General features: G+C 50.2%; 1 protein-coding gene across 1 annotated transcript in view; it reads left to right on the forward strand.

The window, feature by feature from the left end:
• ANK1 (ankyrin 1) overlaps positions 1-19,054 on the forward strand; it is a 100,205-nt gene that overhangs the window by 72,148 nt on the left and 9,003 nt on the right. Inside the window, exons 38-39 of the mRNA XM_055080976.1 lie at positions 12,483-13,041; positions 15,997-16,255. Coding sequence (XP_054936951.1) covers positions 12,483-13,041; positions 15,997-16,255 — 818 coding nt within the window. The remainder of the gene's footprint in view (positions 1-12,482; positions 13,042-15,996; positions 16,256-19,054) is intronic.

The raw sequence follows: 19,054 nt of genomic DNA on the forward strand, positions 1-19,054 counted from the left end.
CCGGAGCCTGTGCTCCACGACGGGAGAGGCCACAACAGAGGGAGGCCCGCATACCACAAAAAAAAAAAAAAAAAAAAAAAAAAAAAAAATCTGTCAAGAGGACAGATCCCATGTCAAGTGTTCTTATCACAATAAAAAAACTGTTTAAAAGGGCAGTTACGGACCCAGGTGTTTATGAATGTCTCCGCTGGCCTCAGGATTCCAGTTGGGCCTGGAGACTCTCATCTAACGCCTAAGCAGAGTTCGAACCCCCGTGGGCCTGGGTCCTGTGCTCCGTGACTGGAAAGGCTATGCAGTTGGTCAGCTCTTTTGGCAAATATTTTCTGAACACCTGCCACATGCCACCAGGGGCTATTCTAAGCAGGGCAGATAAGTCAGTTCTCAAACAGACAAAAAAAAAAAAAAAAAAAGAAAGAAAAGTCCCAAACTCTGCCTTCATGGAGCTTACCTTTTGTGTAGAGAGGCAAACAAAAATATGATATGTAAGTGAATTGTATAATGCGCTAGCAGGTAGATGGTGGGAAAAAAACAGACTCAAGCCAGGGGGATCAGAGTGCTGGGCTTGGGGGATTACATAGTGGGGTGGGAGTGGGTAGCATCTGAACAAAGCCTGGGGGGAGAGGAGGGAGTGGGCGTGCAAACTCTGGAGAGAGCACCCAGACAAGCATCCCGGGCAGTGGCCCTGAGCGGGCGTGCCTGGAGCATCCACAGAACAGTGAGGGGCCAGAGGGGAGGAAGGAAGGGCAGGGGCAGCAGGAGGGCGGCTCTTCCAGGCCATCCTGAGGACACTGGTTTTACTGGGAGGGTGATGGAGAGCCGCTGTAGGTGTGGAACAGAGGGGTCACAAGATCTACCAAGTTTACAAGGGATCCTCCCCTGCTTTGGTTGCAGACGTCACACTCTGAATGCTTCTGTGCTTCCTGGCTGCTCTGTCGTCTGTCAGCCCTTCTGAACCCCCTCATCCAGCAGGTGTCCCGGCTGACGCAGGCCGTGTGCCCTGTGTGCACGCTCCCCCAGGCCGGAGCAGACACTCAGAAACAGACGCCCGCTCGGTCCATCCTGCCTTTCTGGGCACCAGAGCTGGCTTCTGTGTATTTTTCCTGCCTTCTTTCCAGTCCCAGGAAGACCATCCCACCTCTGGGTGCCCTTCTGGCCCGGAGAGAAGGGGCAGGAGGGATCAGAGGTGGAAGGACAGGGGGACAGCAGCCTCCTGCGCTTCCTCTGGCTTTCTGTCCTGGGCCAGCTGGGCCTCTGCGCCGATGGCCACGGCGGTACCTTGCCTCCTCTGTGCTTTACCTCATTCTCTGCTCGTCTCAGCCTCCCTGTGGGCACTCGGGGCAGTGACTGGTTGCTCTGTGGTGTCAGGAAGATAGGAACCTGAGGTCTCTTGTCCTTCCTTCCTGGCTCTTCTTGCTGTGTTTGCCTGGACTGGCCAAAGCAGAAGGGGCTTTAAGTCAAAAAGCCAGTTTGCTTCTCTTGCACAGGAGGGAACTACCCCAGGCCCTTGGAATAAACATGAAAAAAAAAATTCCCCATGGAGCGAAAAAAAAGCATGTTCCTCAAAATAAAACAGATTTCTCATGTAAAAGGAAAAAATGGACATCTCACATCCTGTTTGGTCAACTCCATTTGGTTTGATGAGTTGGATACAATGTCTACTTGGAAATACAATATGTCTCATTTCTACGGACTCTTAGTGAACACAGCTAGTGAAGTGCGGCTCCTGCCTGAGTTAGGGTTGTCTGGCCACCCTTGTCTGGTTTGCTGCTGACATCAAACTAGTGGGGGCAGCATTAGGCCTAGGTTAACAGAGACCCAGTGTGACAGCCCAGATGAGGGGAGGCTGGGGGTGGGGGGGGCCACTGCTGGACGGCTCTGCTCCAAAGCTGTGTGTTTGGCTGCCTGTTACCTGATTTCTCCAAAAGGCAACCTCAGAGGGGAGAGCTCTAGACTGAGGGATGGGCTGGTGACCCAGGTATGGCAGGGCCACGTGAGACTGCCAGAGAGACAGGCACTTCTGGAGCTCAACCCAGGGGACTCAGCAAACCTTCCTGTGCTGTGGTCCACCCCAGACCGTGTGAGATGGTCCTCGATGAGTATGACCCCTATCAGTAGTAATCCCCGCTCCACTGAGTATGGACACCTACAGCCCCAGATCCACGCTTGCGGGGCTGAGAGTGGGGTCAGTGGGGTCTTCTGGAGACTGAGAGGGAGCAGGGGCATAGCCCCTAAACACTGCGACCAGGGGAGGGCCTCCAGGACAAAACACAAGGCAGAAAGAAGTCCTGGGGGAGGCTTGCACAAGTTCTCTTCATGGACACATTTTTGCTTCGGTGAAATTCCATTCACATGAACCCCAGGAAGTTTCAAGGTGGAAAAGTCACCAAGAATGAGCCTCGGGTGTTCTGTGACCAGCAGAGTTACCCTCTCTCAGCCTTTATCAAGTCTTACTGAGATTCCCAGGAGTGAACATGTTTATCCAGCCATATCTGAGGGGCTGTCTGAGATGCATTCCACTTCTGGCCAAGATAAGGCAACAGGGACTGAATATACGCTCCTGCCTGAAACAAGCAAAAAATGGACAAATTATATGAAACAACGGTTTTCGAGACATTGGACATCAGGCAGCAAAGGACAGTGATCTATGAGACATGGAAAATAAATGAGGTGAACCCTACAGTTGCCTAGATCACTGCCTCGAAAGAGTTTCTAAGTCATGGCAGAAGGAAGAGAAATCCAAGAAGACTCCCTGGTTAAGGAGAAGTCGCTGGGAGTCCAAGGACACCAGGGCAGCTAGAGTTCCCTAGAGAGACAGCTGCACAGAGAGAGAGCTCTGGAGACCTCCAGAAGGTCCCCCGCAAGTTTTGGTTGAATGTTAATCATCTATTCCCAACCGTCAGACTGATCGTTCACAGACACTGCATAGGGAACACAGAATGGTCCTGTCTCAGAAATGGAGAGTGATTAGCCCTAGGTTGATCAATGCTCCTACCTAATAAACCTTGAAAGCAAAACTCAGAAGGATCGAACTGTTTCCAAGGAGCTCAACTACATAACAGAACAAAGTTCAAGAATTGTTACAGGGATACAAAAATACCCAGCACCCAACTAGATAAAAGTCACAACATCCAATTAAAGATTACCAGACATACATAACAAAGAGGCAGGGAAACACAACCCATAATAAGGAGAAAAATCAATCAACTGAAACTGACGCAGATATTAGAATTAGCAGACAAGAATGGTTAAACAGTTATAACTATTTCAGATGTTTAAAAAGTCAAGTAGAGACTTGGAAGATTTTATTTTTTTTTGACTGCGTTGGGTGTTCGTTGCTGCGCGCAGGCTTTCTCTAGTTGCAGCGAGCGGGGGCTACTCTTTGTTGCCGTGCGCAGGCTTCTCATTGTGGTGGCTTCTCTTGTTGTGGAGCATGGGGTCTAGGCTTGCAGGCTTCAGTAGTTGTGACACGTGGGCTCAGTAGTTGTGGCTCATGGGCTCTAGAGCGCAAGCTCTGTAGTTGTGGCGCACGGGCTTAGTTGCTCCGTGGCATGTGGGACCTTCCCGGACCAGGGCTCGAACCCGTGTCCCCTGCATTGGCAGGTGGATTCTTAACCACTGTGTCACCAGGGAAGCCCTGGAAGATATTTTTTAAAGACCCAAACCAATCTCCTAGAGATGAAACTATAAGGTATAGGATGAATGAAGTACACTGAATGGGATTAGACATTACAGAAGAAGGGAACTTGGCAACATAGCAATAGAAACTCCAAAATGAAACACAGGAAAAAAAAAAAAAAAGCATCAGTGAGATGTGGGGAAATCAAGTGACCTAATATTTGTGAAATTAGAGTTTCCAGCAGAGAAGGGGGCTGAAAACGTATTTGAAGAATTAATGGCCCAGAATTTTCCAATTTGACAAAAACTGTATAAAGACACAGATCCAAGAAGTTCAGTTAACCGCATGAAACATGGAAACTACTATACCAAGGCACATTTTAAACAAATTGGTCAGAACCGGTAACAGAGAAAGGTTAAAAAGTAGCCAGAGGAAAAAAGCAAGACCCGTTATATATAAGGGGATAAAGATAAGGATTACATAAGATTTCTCATAGGAACAATGGAAGTAAGACAGTGGAACAATATCTTTAAAGTAGAACACATCTTGAAAGAAACACATCTCTAAAGTAACGTAGGGGCTTCCCTGGTGGCGCAGTGGTTGAGAGTCCGCCTGCCGATGCAGGGGATACGTGTTCGTGCCCCAGTCCGGGAAGATCCCACATGCTGCGGAGCGGCTAGGCCCATGAGCCATGGCCGCTGAGCCTGTGCATCCGGGGCCTGTGCTCCACAATGGGAGAGGCCACAACAGTGAGAGGCCCACGTACCGCAAAAAAAAAAACAAATAAAGTAACATAGACTTCTATACCCAGCAAAAATAACTTCCAAAAATGAAGGCAAATAAAGACTTTTCCATACACACAAAACCTGAAAATTCATCACCAGGAGGTGCCTGCTACAAGAAAAGTTTAAAAACAAAATCCTTCAGGCCAAAAACGATACCATACAGAAATACGGATCTACGTGAAGGAATGAACTGCCAAAAATGTTAACTATAAGAATAAATACATAATTTTCTTGTTATTTAAATCTATTTAAAAGATAACTGTTTAAACAAAAATAACAATATAATGTTGCGTTTATAACATGTATAAAAGTAAAATATATTACAACAATGGTACAAAAGTTGAAAAATTTGAGAAATATGGAAGTATATTATTGTAAGGTCCTTATACTATATGCCAAGCGTTATATAACATCACTTAAAAGTAGACTGTGATAGTTTAAGGATGTATACTAAAAGCCCTAAAGCAACTACTAAAATAATCAAAGAATTATAGCTAATAAGCAATCAAAATAGATAAAATGGAACATTTCAATTAATCCAAAAGAGGAAAAAGAAAACAGATGGGACGAAAGTAGAAATTAGCAAATGACAGGTTTAAACCTGACCATATTAATAATCTCATTAAATGTAAATGACCTAAGTAACCCACATTAAAAGGCAGAGATAGGGACTTCCCTGCTGGCACAGTGGTTAAGAATCCTCCTGCCAATGCAGGGGAGACGGGTTCAATCTGTGGTCCGAGAAGATCCCACATGCCACGGAGCAACTAAGCCTGTGAACCACAACTACTGAGCCCACGTGCCACAACTACTGAAGCCCATGCACGTAGAGCCCACACTCCGCAGCAAGAGAAGCCGCTGCGATGAGAAACCCATGCAAAGCTACGAAGAGTAGCCCCTGCTCACTGCAACTAGAGAAAGCCTGAGCACAGCAACTAAGACCCAAATGCAGCCAAAATTAATTAATTAAAGAAAAAAAGGCAGAGATAGTCAGACTGGATATAAAGGTAAATTTCAAATATATACTGCCTATAAGTAATGCCTTTCGAATATAAAAACACAAATTCCTTAAAAGTAAAAAGATGAGTAAATATAAACTGTGCTAACACTAATCAAAAGAAAACTGAAGTGGCTATGTTAATATCAGACAAGTAGATTTCAGAACAAAGAATATTACCAGGGATAAAGAAAATAATTTCATAATAATAAGTAGTTCATGAAGAGGGCATCACAATCTTTAAATGTTTATGCACCAGTAATATAGCTATAAATACATGAAACAAAAACAGAAAAGCACAATGAGAAATAGACAAAACCACAGTTACAGTGGGAGATTTCAATACCCCATCTTGATCATTGATAGAGCAAGTAGAAAAATGAGTAACCATATAGAAGATTTGACAACGCTGTCATTCATCTTGACCTAACTGACATTAGGAATTGGAATGGGTAGAACATTCCACCCAATAACAACAGAATACACATTCTTTTCAATTGCACCTAGAACAAACCAATATAGACCATGTTATAGACTATAAAGTAAGTCTCAATAAATATAAAAGAACTCAAGTCATTCAAAGTATGTTCTCTGACCACAGTGAAATTAAATTATAAGTCAATAACTGAAAGCTACATGGGAAATCTCAAACATATGGAAACTAAATCATACACTTCTAAATAACCCATGGGTCAAAGAAGAGAACAAAAGGGAAATTAGAAAGTATTTTGAATCAAGATATCAAAATGTATGGTATGCCAGTAAAGCAGTATTAGGGAGAAGTTTATAGCACTAAATGTCCACATTAAAAAAGAGAAAAGTTCTCAAGTCAGTGACCTCAGCTTTATAATATCTTAAGATATTTGAAAAAGAAGCCAAAGTAAGCAGAAGGGAGATAATAAAGATCAGAGTGGAAATCAGTGAAGTTGAAAACAGAAAACACTAGGGGAAATCAATAAAGTCAAAAGCTGGTTCTTTGACATGATCAATAAGTTGATAAGTATCCAGCCAGACTGAGAGAGGCAACATCACCAAAGACTCTATAGGTAGCAAAAGGATAATAAGAGAATATTATGACAATGTTATTCCAACAAATTTGAAAGCGTAAGTGAAATTGACAAATTCTTTGGAAAACACAAACTATCAAAGCTCATGTAGGAAGAAATGAACACTCTGAATATATGAAAGAAATTAAATATATAATTTAAAACATTCCCACCAAAATGTAAATTGATGCAGCCACTATGGAAAACAGTATGGAGGTTCCTCAAAAAACTAAAAACAGAGTTGCCATATGATCCTGCAACCCCACTCCTGGGCATATATCTGAAGAAAACTATAATTTGAAAAGATACATGCACCCCAATGTTCATTGCAGCACTATTCACAATAGCCAAGACATGGAAGCAAACTAAGTGTCCATTGACAGATGAATGGATAAGGAAGATGTGGTACATATATACAATGGACTATTACTCAGCCCTAAAAAAAGGAAATAATGCCATTTGCAGCAACATGGATGGACCTAGGGATGATCATACTAAGTGAAGTAAGTCAGAAAGAGAAAGACAGGGGGCTTCCTTGGTGGCACATTGGTTAAGAATCCACCTGCCAATGCAGGGGACACGGGTTCGAGCCCTGGTCCAGGAAGATCCCACATGCCGTGGAGCAACGAAGCCCATGCACCACAACTACTGAGCCTGTGCTCTAGAGCCCGCGAGCCACAACTACTGAAGCCCACGCGCCTAGAGCCCGTGCTCTGCAACAAGAGAAGCCACTGCAATGAGAAGCCCGCGCACGGCAACGGAGAGTAGCCCCCGCTCACCGCAACTAGAGAAAGCCCGCGCACAGCAACGAAGACCCAATGCAGCCAATAAATAAATAAATAAATAAATAAATTTATTTTTAAAAAGAAAGAGAAAGACAAATACCACATCATATGACTTACACGTGGAATCTAAAATATGACACAAATGAACGTATCTATGAAACAGAAACAGATTCACAGACATAGAGAACAGACTTGTGGTTGCCGAGGGGGAGGGAGGGTGGGGGAAGGGTGGATGGGAGGCTGGGATTAGTAGATGCAAACTATTATGTATAGAATGGATAAACAACAAGGTCCTACTGTATAGCACAGGGAACTATATTCAATATCCTGTGACAAACCATGATAGAAAAAAACTATGAAAAAGAATGTACATTTATGTATAACTGAATCGCTTTGCTGTACAGTAGAAATTAACACAACATTGTAAATCAACTATACTTCAATAAAATAAATTTTTTAAAAAACCAATATTCCCACCAAGAAAACTCCAAGCCTAGAGGACTTAAGTGGTGAATGCTACCAGACATTTAAGGAAGAAATAACTCATTAAGAAAATTGTAAAGGACATAATGCTTCCCAACTCATTCTATGAGGCCAGCATTACATTTTTGGTCAAAAAAAAGAAAGCCATTACAGGAAAACTACAGACCAATATCCTTCTTGAACATTTATGCAAAAAAATCTAAACTAAATATTAGCAAGTCAAATCCAACACTATATAAAAGGATAGTGCATCATGACCAAGTGGGGTTTATCCAAGGAATGCAAAATGATTGAATATTCTAAAATAAATCAGTATCTGGTTCTGCATGTAAGAAGCTTGGATGTCACCACTCCATGCTAACAACAAGTAAAAAGCTACACGGTTTGAAAAATCAGTAACCCTTCTAGGGTCTGTAAGAGAAGTGAGGACTTAGGGCAAATCGCTGTCCCCCAAATTGGAGAGTCTGATAGCAGAGCCCTAAAGGGCACCTACAAAAAACCTGAAGCCAGCATTACACTTAATGGTGAAAGACTGAGTGCTTTCCCTCTAAGTGCAGTAACAAGCCAATGATGTCTGCTCCCCCGGCTTCTGTTCAACCTTGTCCTAAAGGTGCTGCCGGTACAATAAGGCAAGTAAGAGAAATAAAAGGCAGCCAGATTGGAGAGGAAGAAGTAAACTGTCTTTGTTCACAGACAACATGATATATATAAAAATCCAATGGAATCTAACAAATGAGTTTGGTAAGGTTGCAGGATACAATTTCAGTATATAAAAAAAAATCAATTGAATTCTGTATACGAGGAATGAACAAGTGGAAATTGAAATTGAAAAAAGAATACCCTTTAGGATAGCATTGAAAAAAATTGAAACACTTGGAGCTGAATCTGATAAAAGATGTGGAAGACACACATTGAAAACTACAAAACGTTGCCCAGAGGAATTTAAAAAGACCTAAATAAATGTAGAGATACACCCGTGTTCATGGGTCAGAAGACTCGATACTTTGTCAGTTCTCCCTGAAACAATCTATATATTTGATGCAACCCCAGTCAAAATCCCAGTAGGCTTTTCTGTGGAAAGTGGCAAAGTGGTTCTAAAATTCATATGGAAAAGACCTAGAACATCCAAAACAGCTTTGAAAAAGAACAAAGTTGGAGGACTTACACTGACTTCAAAATTTATTACAAAGCTACAGTGATCAATACAGTGTGGTATTGCCATAAAGACAGATAAGTCAGTGGAACACAATAGAATCCAGAAATAATAAAACCACACATATAGGAACAACTGATCTTCAGCAAAGGTGCAAAGGCAATTCAGTGGATAATCTTTACAACATGGGTGCTGGAACACTTGGATATTCATATACAGAAATGAACTGGGATTCACATCTTACATCACATACAAAAATTACCTCAAAATGGATCATAGATTAAATGTAAAACCTGTGACTATAAAAATTCTTGGTTAAACATAAGAGAAAACCTTAGAGATCTTGCATAAGGCAAATATTTCTTAGGTGCAACACCAAAAGTACAATCCATAAAAGAACAAATGGATAAGTTGGACTTCATCAAAATTTAAAACTTCTGCACTTTAAAATGCACTGTTTAAAAAAATGAAGAACAAAAATAACAAGCTACTGATTGGGAGAAAGTATTGGCAAATAATCATCTGATATAGGACTTGTATCCACAATACATAAAGAACTCTCAAAACTCAATAATAAGAAAACAACCCAAGTTTTAGAGTGAGCAAAAGATTTGAACTTAACCCAGAAGATAGACAAATAGCAACTAAGCACACAAAAAGATGCTCAGCATCATTAGTCATCAGAGAAATACAAATTAAAACTATAAGTAGATACACTACACATCTATAAGAAGAGCTAGAATAAAAAACAAAAAAAACAAAAAACATACCAAGTGTTGAGGAGGATGTGGAGGAACTGGGAGCCCGTGCGCTGCTCGTGGGGAAGTAAATGGGACAATCACTTTGGAAAAAACTTTGGTTGTTTCTTAAAAAGTTAAACATATACCTACAGTGTGATCTGGACATTCAGCAATAACAATGGATGAATTACCAATACATGCAACAACATGGATGAAATTAGGCTGCGTGAAAAAAAAAAAAGACAAAAAGATTCCACACTGTATAGTTCCATTTATATAAAATTCTGGCAAATGCAAGTAATATATAGTGTCAGAAAGCAGATTAGTGGTTACCTGGGAGTGGGGTCGCAGAATGAAGGGTTACAAAGAATCCTGAGGAAACCTTTCAGGGATGATGAATGGCCCTTCTCTTTACTGTGGTGATGGTTTCATGGGTGTTTCCCTGTATCAGAAATGATCAGATTATCTACTTTAAATATGTGGATTTATTGTATGCCAACTATACCTCCATGAAGCTATCTTTAAAATACATTAATGGCAAAATCTAGTGAGAGGACCACTCTCACTGTGTTCCTTAAGCAAGTTGCTAAATCTCTAGTTTCCTAATCTATAGAGTAGGAATAATGTTGTCGTGACAATTAAAAATAACATGTTGGATATATTTCACAGGAAAGAGAGCTCAATTAGTAATGGTAATAATAGAATAATGCTTTCAAGAAGAAAAAAAAATTATGTGATTCTTAAATGTTCTGCTCGCAGATATCTGGAGAGATTTCTGCAGAGGGTTGGAAGGCCATTGCCCTGGTTTCCCAGTTAGGTCACGGTTTCACGTGCAGTGACTTGGTGTTACTGTCGTGGGAAGATCTGACCCACCCATTTCCCCCACCACCCTCCTCCTCTTTGTCCCTCCTAGTTTGGCCAGAGTTGGAGGGGTCCCTTGGTCCCTGTCACTGCACAGCCCTACCCCCATCCAACCCCCCCCCCCACCCCCCGCCATGGTCTGTTTCTCGTTCTCCTAATTTTGGAATCTGGAACCACATAGACTTGTAGAGATCAGTCAGGAGGAAAACTCTCCAGAAAGATTACAAGGGAGAATGAATGTCAAGCATGCGGCCTGGTTGCTGGCACCTTGAACACCTGTAATCGTTAGCAATTTCGGTTCCACTGCATATGGGCTAGGTCATCGCTTCTGGCTCCCGTGTCCCCCTCACATCTGCAAGCTCTGCACTGGGACAGCATAGACAGGTTCCCTGTCCTTGGAGTTGACAGTCATGCGAACCAGGACAGGCTCAAAGATGGGGGAGTCCAAGGTGAGCTGGAGTCGTTGGGAAAACGTCGTGAAAGAAAGAGGACAAAGAGAACCTGTCGTGTGTGTGTGTGTGTGTGTGTGTGTGTGTGTGTGTGTGTGTGTGTGTTTATAATCCCCAACCCTTTAGCATGTATGGTACCTGGCATGGAAGCAGACCTCAGTTAATATTTTCTGGTTGCAGAAGTGAGTGAAGGAGGACAGCAGAGTTCTATCAGAAGCAGAGAAGCTGGAGGACAGGAGCTGAGGCCCAGCTGGGAGTGACGAGGGCCCGTCTGGCCAGGAGAGAGGCTAAGCCAGATGCAGGGGTGGGGAGCAGTGAGGGCTGAATGGCAGGATGAAGATTGCGGACACTGGGGCCTCTCAGGACGTGGCAGGAAGGTCCCTGGAGACCCTGCAGGGGCAGCCCCACCCGTGCCCAGGGTCCCCTTGGGTTGTGCTGGATCTTCAGAGGTTGTGGGCACACATCTGCTCCCGGGTGCCCAGACAGGCTGGGCCAAGTGGAGAATCTTGCCTTCTAGGCCCCCCTCAGACTGGCACCTGCTCCGAAGGGGAGGCAGAGGCCGTCTTCCCCTGCTGCAGGGACCGCCCCCCCCCCCAAGCTGGAGGAGAGCCGAGGCGCCACCCGAGGGAACCCCGTCCATAACACGCCCACTGATCCCACACTTACACCCGCTGCTCCCTCAGCATCCTGGTCTGCACACCAGACCCAACCGGGAGACCATCAGGGGCTCGTGTCCGAGCCCGTCCCCAGGGAACAGGCTTGGGAACAGGCTTTGCTGACCACGGGGCTGCGCGGTAGGGGCCTGGGCCCGCTGGCTCCCTTCCCCCGGGTCACAGCTGAGCTGGCGGGATCGGCAGGCAGAGTTCTGAGGAAACAGCATTGTGCCCGGGACCTCGTGCGCCCTCTGACCTGGCCTCCTGCTGTGAGCCCTGAGGACCCTCCCTTGTGCCACTCTGGCTCATTCACAGTTCCTGGAACCCATACACCGCTTGCGGATAAGTGACCTCGTCCCAAACCTAGCGGTTTCCCGTTTGACCACCGCACCGAGGTCTGTGGATGCTCGGTGTGCTCGCCAGCGCCCGCTGGGCTCGGTCACCGACCCTGGTTCTGGGGCTGCCCCCTCCCTTGGAGGTGCATTCCTAACAGAGCCCCCCAGGGCTGTGCCCAAGGGACGCTGGTGCAAAGAGAGCGCAGCTCTGCCTTCCGCGCGGCCGCTGAGCAGTGGGGCTTTCACCTGATTGCGGACGGCTCGAGCTCCAGCCTCTGGATCAAGACGTCTTGATCCCCGCTCTGGACTGGAAGAGAAAACATTCCAACCTCTTCTCTTTGCGTCCAGCAAAGGAGCCCCCTCCCCGCCCTCAGCCCTGGCTGCCCCCTCTTCCTCAGCCCCCAGAGCCTTGTTCTTCCGCCCGGGCGCCTGGGCAGAAGCCACAAGGCTTGGGAAGGCCCGCACCGCTGGAATGCGCATGCGCGTCAGTGGCCGTGCCTGTGCGCGCGTGACCGGCACGTGAGCGCGTGTGACGGAAGGTCACAGCTGGAGCATGTCGCCCTCTGTCTGCCCATCCAGGTTACTCCTCGCTGCAGGACGAGCTGCTGTCCCCCGCCTCCCTGCACTACGCGCTCCCCTCTCCGCTGCGCGCAGACCAGTACTGGAACGAGGTGGCCGTCCTAGACGCCATCCCCTTGGCGGGCACGGAGCATGACGCCATGCTGGAGATGTCTGACATGCAGGTGTGGTCCGCGGGCCTCACGCCCTCATTGGTCACTGCTGAGGACTCCTCTCTGGAGTGCAGCAAGGCCGAGGACTCGGACGCCACCGGCCACGAGTGGAAGCTGGAGGGGGCGCTCTCCGAGGGACCCCAGGGCCCCGTGCTGGGCTCTCTGGACCTCGTGGAGGACGACACAGTGGATTCAGATGCCACAAATGGCCTTATCGATTTGCTTGCCCGGGAGGAAGGTCAGAGGTCAGAAGAGAAGCTGCCAGGTCATGAGAGGCCGGAGGACTCGACAGGTGCAGGGCAGGGCTCAGGGAATGAAGTGTCTCTTGTTTCAGGCCAGCAGAGGGTACAAGCCCACATCACAGAATCCCACACCGTGAGTCGGGTGACGGACTCCGGCCAGGACAGGTAAGGGCTGGGCCGCCGTGCGGGATGCCTTTCACCGTCCTGGGCTTCTGGCAGGGGATTACTGTGCCTGGCAGCGAGTACAGAGGGAACTCGGGCGCCGCTGTCCCCCGACCCTGTGTTCTAAACACACTGGAGCAAATAAATTCAGTAAGGCGCCAGCTCGCCTCTGAAGCCGCCCAGCCCGCGCTCAGGCCTCTGTCTTGTGAGAGTGGAGCTGTGTCTGCAAAGGCCAGTCCCTCCCCCAGAACCACACCCCACCGCCCACCCTCACCAACCCCATCTTTTGGCCAGCAGGAGAGAGGCTGAGGGTGTTGGGAGAGGGGAGAGCATCCTTGGGAGAGAGATTGTAAGGCTGGGAGAAGCCACGACCCTGAAGTACAGCTGAGCTGGGTGCTCTGGGCCCCCGTCGCTGTTGTGTGTTGACTGCCGAAATCAAACCGTATTTGGAAACCTAGAAGCACCAGGGCCCAGGGAAGCTATGTGTGCAGTCACACAGCTTGCGTGTGACAGAGCTGATAAGGCTGCCCTTTCTACTTACACCCTTTTGAAGGAGTGAGGCCGGTGGGCTTATCAGGGGCAGGACAGAGCTTCAGCTGTTGAAGATGGTTATTCTCCTGGGTAGCTCCTTACCACACGTCCCGCGATGAGGAGGCCTGTGATGACAGGTCCAGCAGCAGGATGCCCGTTGGCAGTGCAGGCAGATGGCCTGATGCCCCTCTGAGACACAGAGTCCCCAGGCCACGTGCACGCAGTGGACATCCGCCACACTCCAGCGCTGGGCTGAGTGCAGAGGGGGGCTTGGAGCGAGAGAGACAGACAGTGACAGGTGTGGCCTTGGCCTCCGGGGCTGGCACAGGAAGGGAGTGGCAAAGGCCCTTTCCTCCGTGTTGCTTTGCTGCCTGAATCTCCCTAAAGCAAGGAGATAGTTCCTGTGCTCCCGGAAGGCTGTGGCCACCCAAGGAGCTCAGATCCAGCCAGGCCGTGGGAAATCTATTCTCATTTCCTCTTCCAACCCGCATCCTCCTCCCAGAAGCCCAGGAAGAGGGCCCTTCCCCAGGCTCCACTCAGTGTGGCCCGCATCCCCCAGCAGGAGGGAAAACAAAGTCGCTTAGGAGACAAGACAGCAAGGAATCATTTAGTGTCCCAAACGAATCCTTCGACGCGTTGGGAAAATTGGGCACGCTGAGCTGTGAGGATTCAAAGTGAAATCCGACCTTCCAACCACTGGCGATGGCCGTTCACTCAACAAGCGCTGATTGGATGCTCCTGTGTGCCGCCCACTGCACCACTGTGACAGCAGGGTCCCTAGACAGGGACCAGAGGCCTGGGGGCCGGGGCCTCGCAACGGAACGTTACAGGATGGCTCTGTGACCTGGGTCAGCCCTCCCCTGGGGACAGATGAATTTCATTCACTCACTCGACAGTGTGTACTGAATGCCTACTGCGTGCCAGGCCCCTGTATGAAGTGCCTCGGAGCCTGGGTGTGGCATTGAGCAAAGCAGACCGTCTCTACCTGCAAGACGTTTATGTTCCAGTGGGGAGACTGACAATAAAAACAGATAAAGTAAATGGAATTAAAAGTAATTAAAAGAGAGAGGCTGATTAATGCTAAGTGCTAAACAGAAGAATAAGGCAGGGAGGCGGGTGGTTGAAATCATGGACGGGGCGGGCAGGGACACCTGAGAGTGACTCGCGGGAAAGACATAAAGGAATTCAGGTGATGAATGATGTGAACGCCTGAGCGGAGCCAGCATTCTTGCCCAGCCAGGGCAGAGGCCTCGCAGCAGAGCGCGCCCCGCACGTTCGAGGGGCAGCGAGAAGGTGCCTGTGCCTAGAGCAGGGTGATCACTGGAGATGAGGTCAGGGAAGTGATGGGGCCGGACATGTCAGGCCTTGGGGTCCTGGAGAGACTGGCATTTCCTGGGTGGCATGGAGAGCCACTGGAGGGTTTTGAGCAGAGGAGCGAGGTGATCTGGCCACGGCCGGCCACAGCCAAGGGCAGAGGCAGGAAGATGAGCTGGAAGCAAGAGTCGATGGTGACGTGGACCAAGATGGCGGCAGTTTGGTGGCCAGGAGTGGGCGCGTTCAGGGTGTGTTTTTGAAAGTTGAACCAAAAGGGTTTTCTGGCAAATAAGATATAAGAGGGACATCCAAGACGACACGGGTGTCCTTGACCTGACACCTGGAGGGACGAGGTTGCCATCTACTGCAGCGGGAGGCTGGCTGGAACAGGTCCGGGGAGAAGACCCTAAGTGTGGACTTGGCCGGGCTGCCCACGCGATGCCCATGAGAAACCCCAAGGACAGGCGTCGAGGAGGCAGTTGGACACGCACACCTGCAGTTCAAGGAAGAGATGCTGGGGACCCACATCTGGGCTTAAGGCCACGGGTTGAACGAGCTTGCGGAGGACGTGGGTGTAGACAGAGAAGAACTGAGTCTGGGGCCTTCCAGGGTCAGAAGCCAGGGAAATTAGGAGGATCCCGCAAAGGATGCTGAGAAGGAGTGGCCAGAGAGGGAGGGAAAAACAGGCAAATGTGTCCCGGAGGCCGTGGAAGAGCCCGCTTCAAGGGGGAGGGGTGACCATTTTGCCAGCTAGCCCAGGCGTGAGGACCGCGCGGTGGGAGTGACCTGAGGGGCTGGAGGGTGGGATGTCGGGGTGGGGACCCCCATGACTGGACCGTGAGCCACGTGCCTCGGGAGCCCAGAGCGTGGAGCCGTCCATTCACAGGGCGGGGCCCAGCGCCACCGGTGTCCGTGGCCCTCTCCACCGGGACAGCAAGGGTGGCCCACGCGGGCCTCTGGACAGGGCAGTCGCTGTGCGATAGCTCACGCTCTCCCGACCTCCAGTGGGCAGAACAGGATCCGTCCTGGATGGGCCAGGGCTCTGGACGGGGAGGGTCTCTGAGAGCGGAGACTGGGGGTGACTGGTGTCCTCGGTCTCTTCCTGGGCCCCAGACTGCAGGACTGGGATGCGGAAGGCTCCATCGTCTCCTATCTGCAAGAGGCCACACGAGGCTCCTGGGGGGAGGAGGCCCTGCAAGGCCCACGCTCCTTCCAGAGAACCATCAGCAGGTCTTGGGAGCACGAAGACGTCCTGGGCTCTGCACCGGAGCGCACACACACGGAGCAGCCCGAGGCCGACAGGGACCGGAGACCACAGGGCCCCAGGGAGTGGATGCAGGAGGCTGTCAGCACCTTCTCCCACCAGGTAAAGGTGAGAGCCCGCGGGGAGCCGCCACTGATGCTCCAGCCAGAGGGCCAGGCCCGGGGCAGCTGCTCACTTGCTCAGGCCCCTAGCCGGGCGTGTTTTCCGGCTTTAAAAATTGTGGCAGTGGCTTCTCCTTTTCTCTTTCCACGTGTCTGCCCCCTTGATCCCTGAGAGGGAGGGGAGGGGCTCACCTTCATGGAGCTCCAGAGACTTCCAGGCACCTCCCCTCCACTGCCCTCCAGATGCCCAAGGTCACAGGGTCAGAGGTCGGCTTTACAGGGCCGGCGCCAAAGCCGTAGTTTTTTGTTTGCTTTCTTTTTCCGTCGTGGTTTAGGAAGAAGGGCTTACCACCAGAGACCTGGAGGCCAGGCTAACTCGGGTCCCACTGTGTCTGTAGGGACGAGGACCAGCCACTCTCCCGCCCCGGGTTCCCTCGTGTAAACGAGGAAGAGAAAGGATTGTCGCCAGGGTTCACTGGGGACTCCTTGCCCGTGCGGGTGGGCTCCCCGGGTGGAACAGGCTGGGACCGAAGGCGCGATCCCAGCACAGGCTCCAGTTGCCTGCACCCTCCGCCCTCCCGGCCTCCCTACTTACTTATTTTATTTATTTGCTTTTATCTTCACTCCCCGTTCCCATACACATCATTTTAATGTGGTTTTGGCAACAGTTTTATTATGAAAAATTGCAAATAGATACCAAACCAGACAGAACAGTCTGTCACCTCTGCGCGCACCCGGCGCCCAGGCGCTGCCACTGCCTGCTGGCGGCCCCCTGGTTTCATCGCCACGCCCCCACCCCCGAGGGGTCCCCCCACGTTATCTTGACGTTAATCCCAGACATCTTACGAATGTGTCTTTTTAATTCGTGCGTTTTTATAAAGTTCGCGTCGCTGCTCTGTGCACGTGTGGTTTTAACACGTACGTGACAATGTGCTCCGCGCCTCCCTGGTTTCTTCTCTTCGGTCAGCATCAGTTGCTCATGCTCTCTCCCCTCCGCTGCCCTCTCCTCCACTCCCCTCGCTCCTGTCCGAGCCCGAGCCTCGAAGGCACCTCTGAGGACCCCAGGACCAGGCGGGCTCCACGATGACCTGGGCTGCTGGCTGCCAAGCGCTGCCAGGAATTAAACAGGGTAGTATTTAGAAGGCGTCCCTGCCGAGTCCGCACCACCGACGGCTGGGCGGCTGCACCCATTTTTTAACCCCAGGCCAGCCCGTGCGCTCTTGGCCGTGGGGCTGTTCCGCGGGACCCTCTGCTGACGCTCCCGGTAGTGAGAGCTTGTCCCAGAGCACAGATGGCCCCCCTCCGGGTCTGTGCCCACACCGCCCCGCCCGGAGTCCTGGGGAAGGAGCGTCTCTGCGGTTGGCTTTGGTGAGGGGAGGCCTGGAGAGGAAGCAGGACCACCCCAGGGGACCGCGAGAGAAACCCTGTAGGTCATTTGGCCCAACTGCCTCATTTACAGGTGAGGAAACTGAGGCCCAGGAGGCCGACGTCAGGCCCAGGAGAGTCTGGGACCTCCCGATCTCCAGGCCCAGTGAGCCGGCACCTCCCTGTCTAGGGCGGATGGGAGGGTAGGTGAGCTGTTTCCTAATCATCTGCCAGGGCGCCAGGGGATGATAATGAGCCCTGTTTAAGGTGACAGTTTGCAGAGCACCTATTTGCTAGTATTTCCAGTGAGTCTCTAAAAACACGGGCTCGGGGAGTGGGGTCTAACTGGGGGCCTGAACCTGCAAGGCAGCCAGTCCCTCTCTGCGGCCCCGGTGGGCAGCATCTGACCTTGAACTCCTAGGCTGGGCTCAGACCCAGGGCTCTCGTGCCCCCTTGCCCGTGTGGCTTCTGTGTCCCAGGGGCTCCCTTGTGGAGATGAGGCAGGATTGTGCCGGGATCGGAGCTGGAAATCTGACCCTCGTTTCCTTACTCCTTCACGTAGCAAGTTATCAACCTCTCTGTGCCTCCGTTTCCTTTGTGTGAGACGGGAAAATCAGAGACGCGATGGGGGGTGCTGCAGGCGTAACCGAGTTAGTGTGTGAAGCGCACACAGAGCCCCTCCTGGGCAGCGGGCTGCGTGGGGTGTTTGCTGTCACCACCCCTAGCGGTGGGCTCACAAACCGTGCAACCTCCCGGCACTCTCAGAACGGGAGGAGAGCTCCTGAACCCGCCCCTGTTTGACCGCCGGGGAAACCGAGGCCCAGAGAAGGCGCCCCGCTTCCCTGAGCCCCACAGCGGGAAGCCACAGGGTCAGTGTGCCGGGTCCAGATCCTGGTTCTTTTTGCCACGCCGGCTGCAGCCAGAGAGGAGCGGCCTGATCCCGAGTGGGGAATTCCTTTGAGCCACAGCTGCTGGGGCTGCATTAGGGAGTCAGCTCTGCAGAGGCGAGTTTAATGCGCATGGTTCCTGCCCTGGTGTTGACAGCCCAGCCTGGGAAGAGCCTGTCCCTAAGGACAGGCCTTAAATAGACACACCAGTGACACGCTTGCATTTGGGGTTGCTGTGTCGCGTGAGCGGGGGCCGAGGCCCGAGGGGCTAATGGAGTTGCACGGGCTCCCAGGGCCCTCCCTGGACGCCTGCACTCCCAGAGCTGGGCCTGAGCAAATCACTCACCCGGGGCTATTTTTGAAACAAACCCTGCACCCTCCAGGGTGTTAGCCGGCCCCATCCCATGAGCGAGCGGGGTGACATCATTTTGATCACGACAGTAGGAGCCCAGGGACACACACAAGTAGCCACGTTCTGCACACATCTTATTTTCCCGAGTCTGAATGGGACAGTTTTCCTGGGCAGAGCTGCCTCTAGCTGCCACAGGGCCACC

The sequence above is a fragment of the Physeter macrocephalus genome, chromosome 20, assembly GCF_002837175.3.
Source record: "Physeter macrocephalus isolate SW-GA chromosome 20, ASM283717v5, whole genome shotgun sequence".
Taxonomy (NCBI): Eukaryota; Metazoa; Chordata; class Mammalia; order Artiodactyla; family Physeteridae; genus Physeter; species Physeter macrocephalus.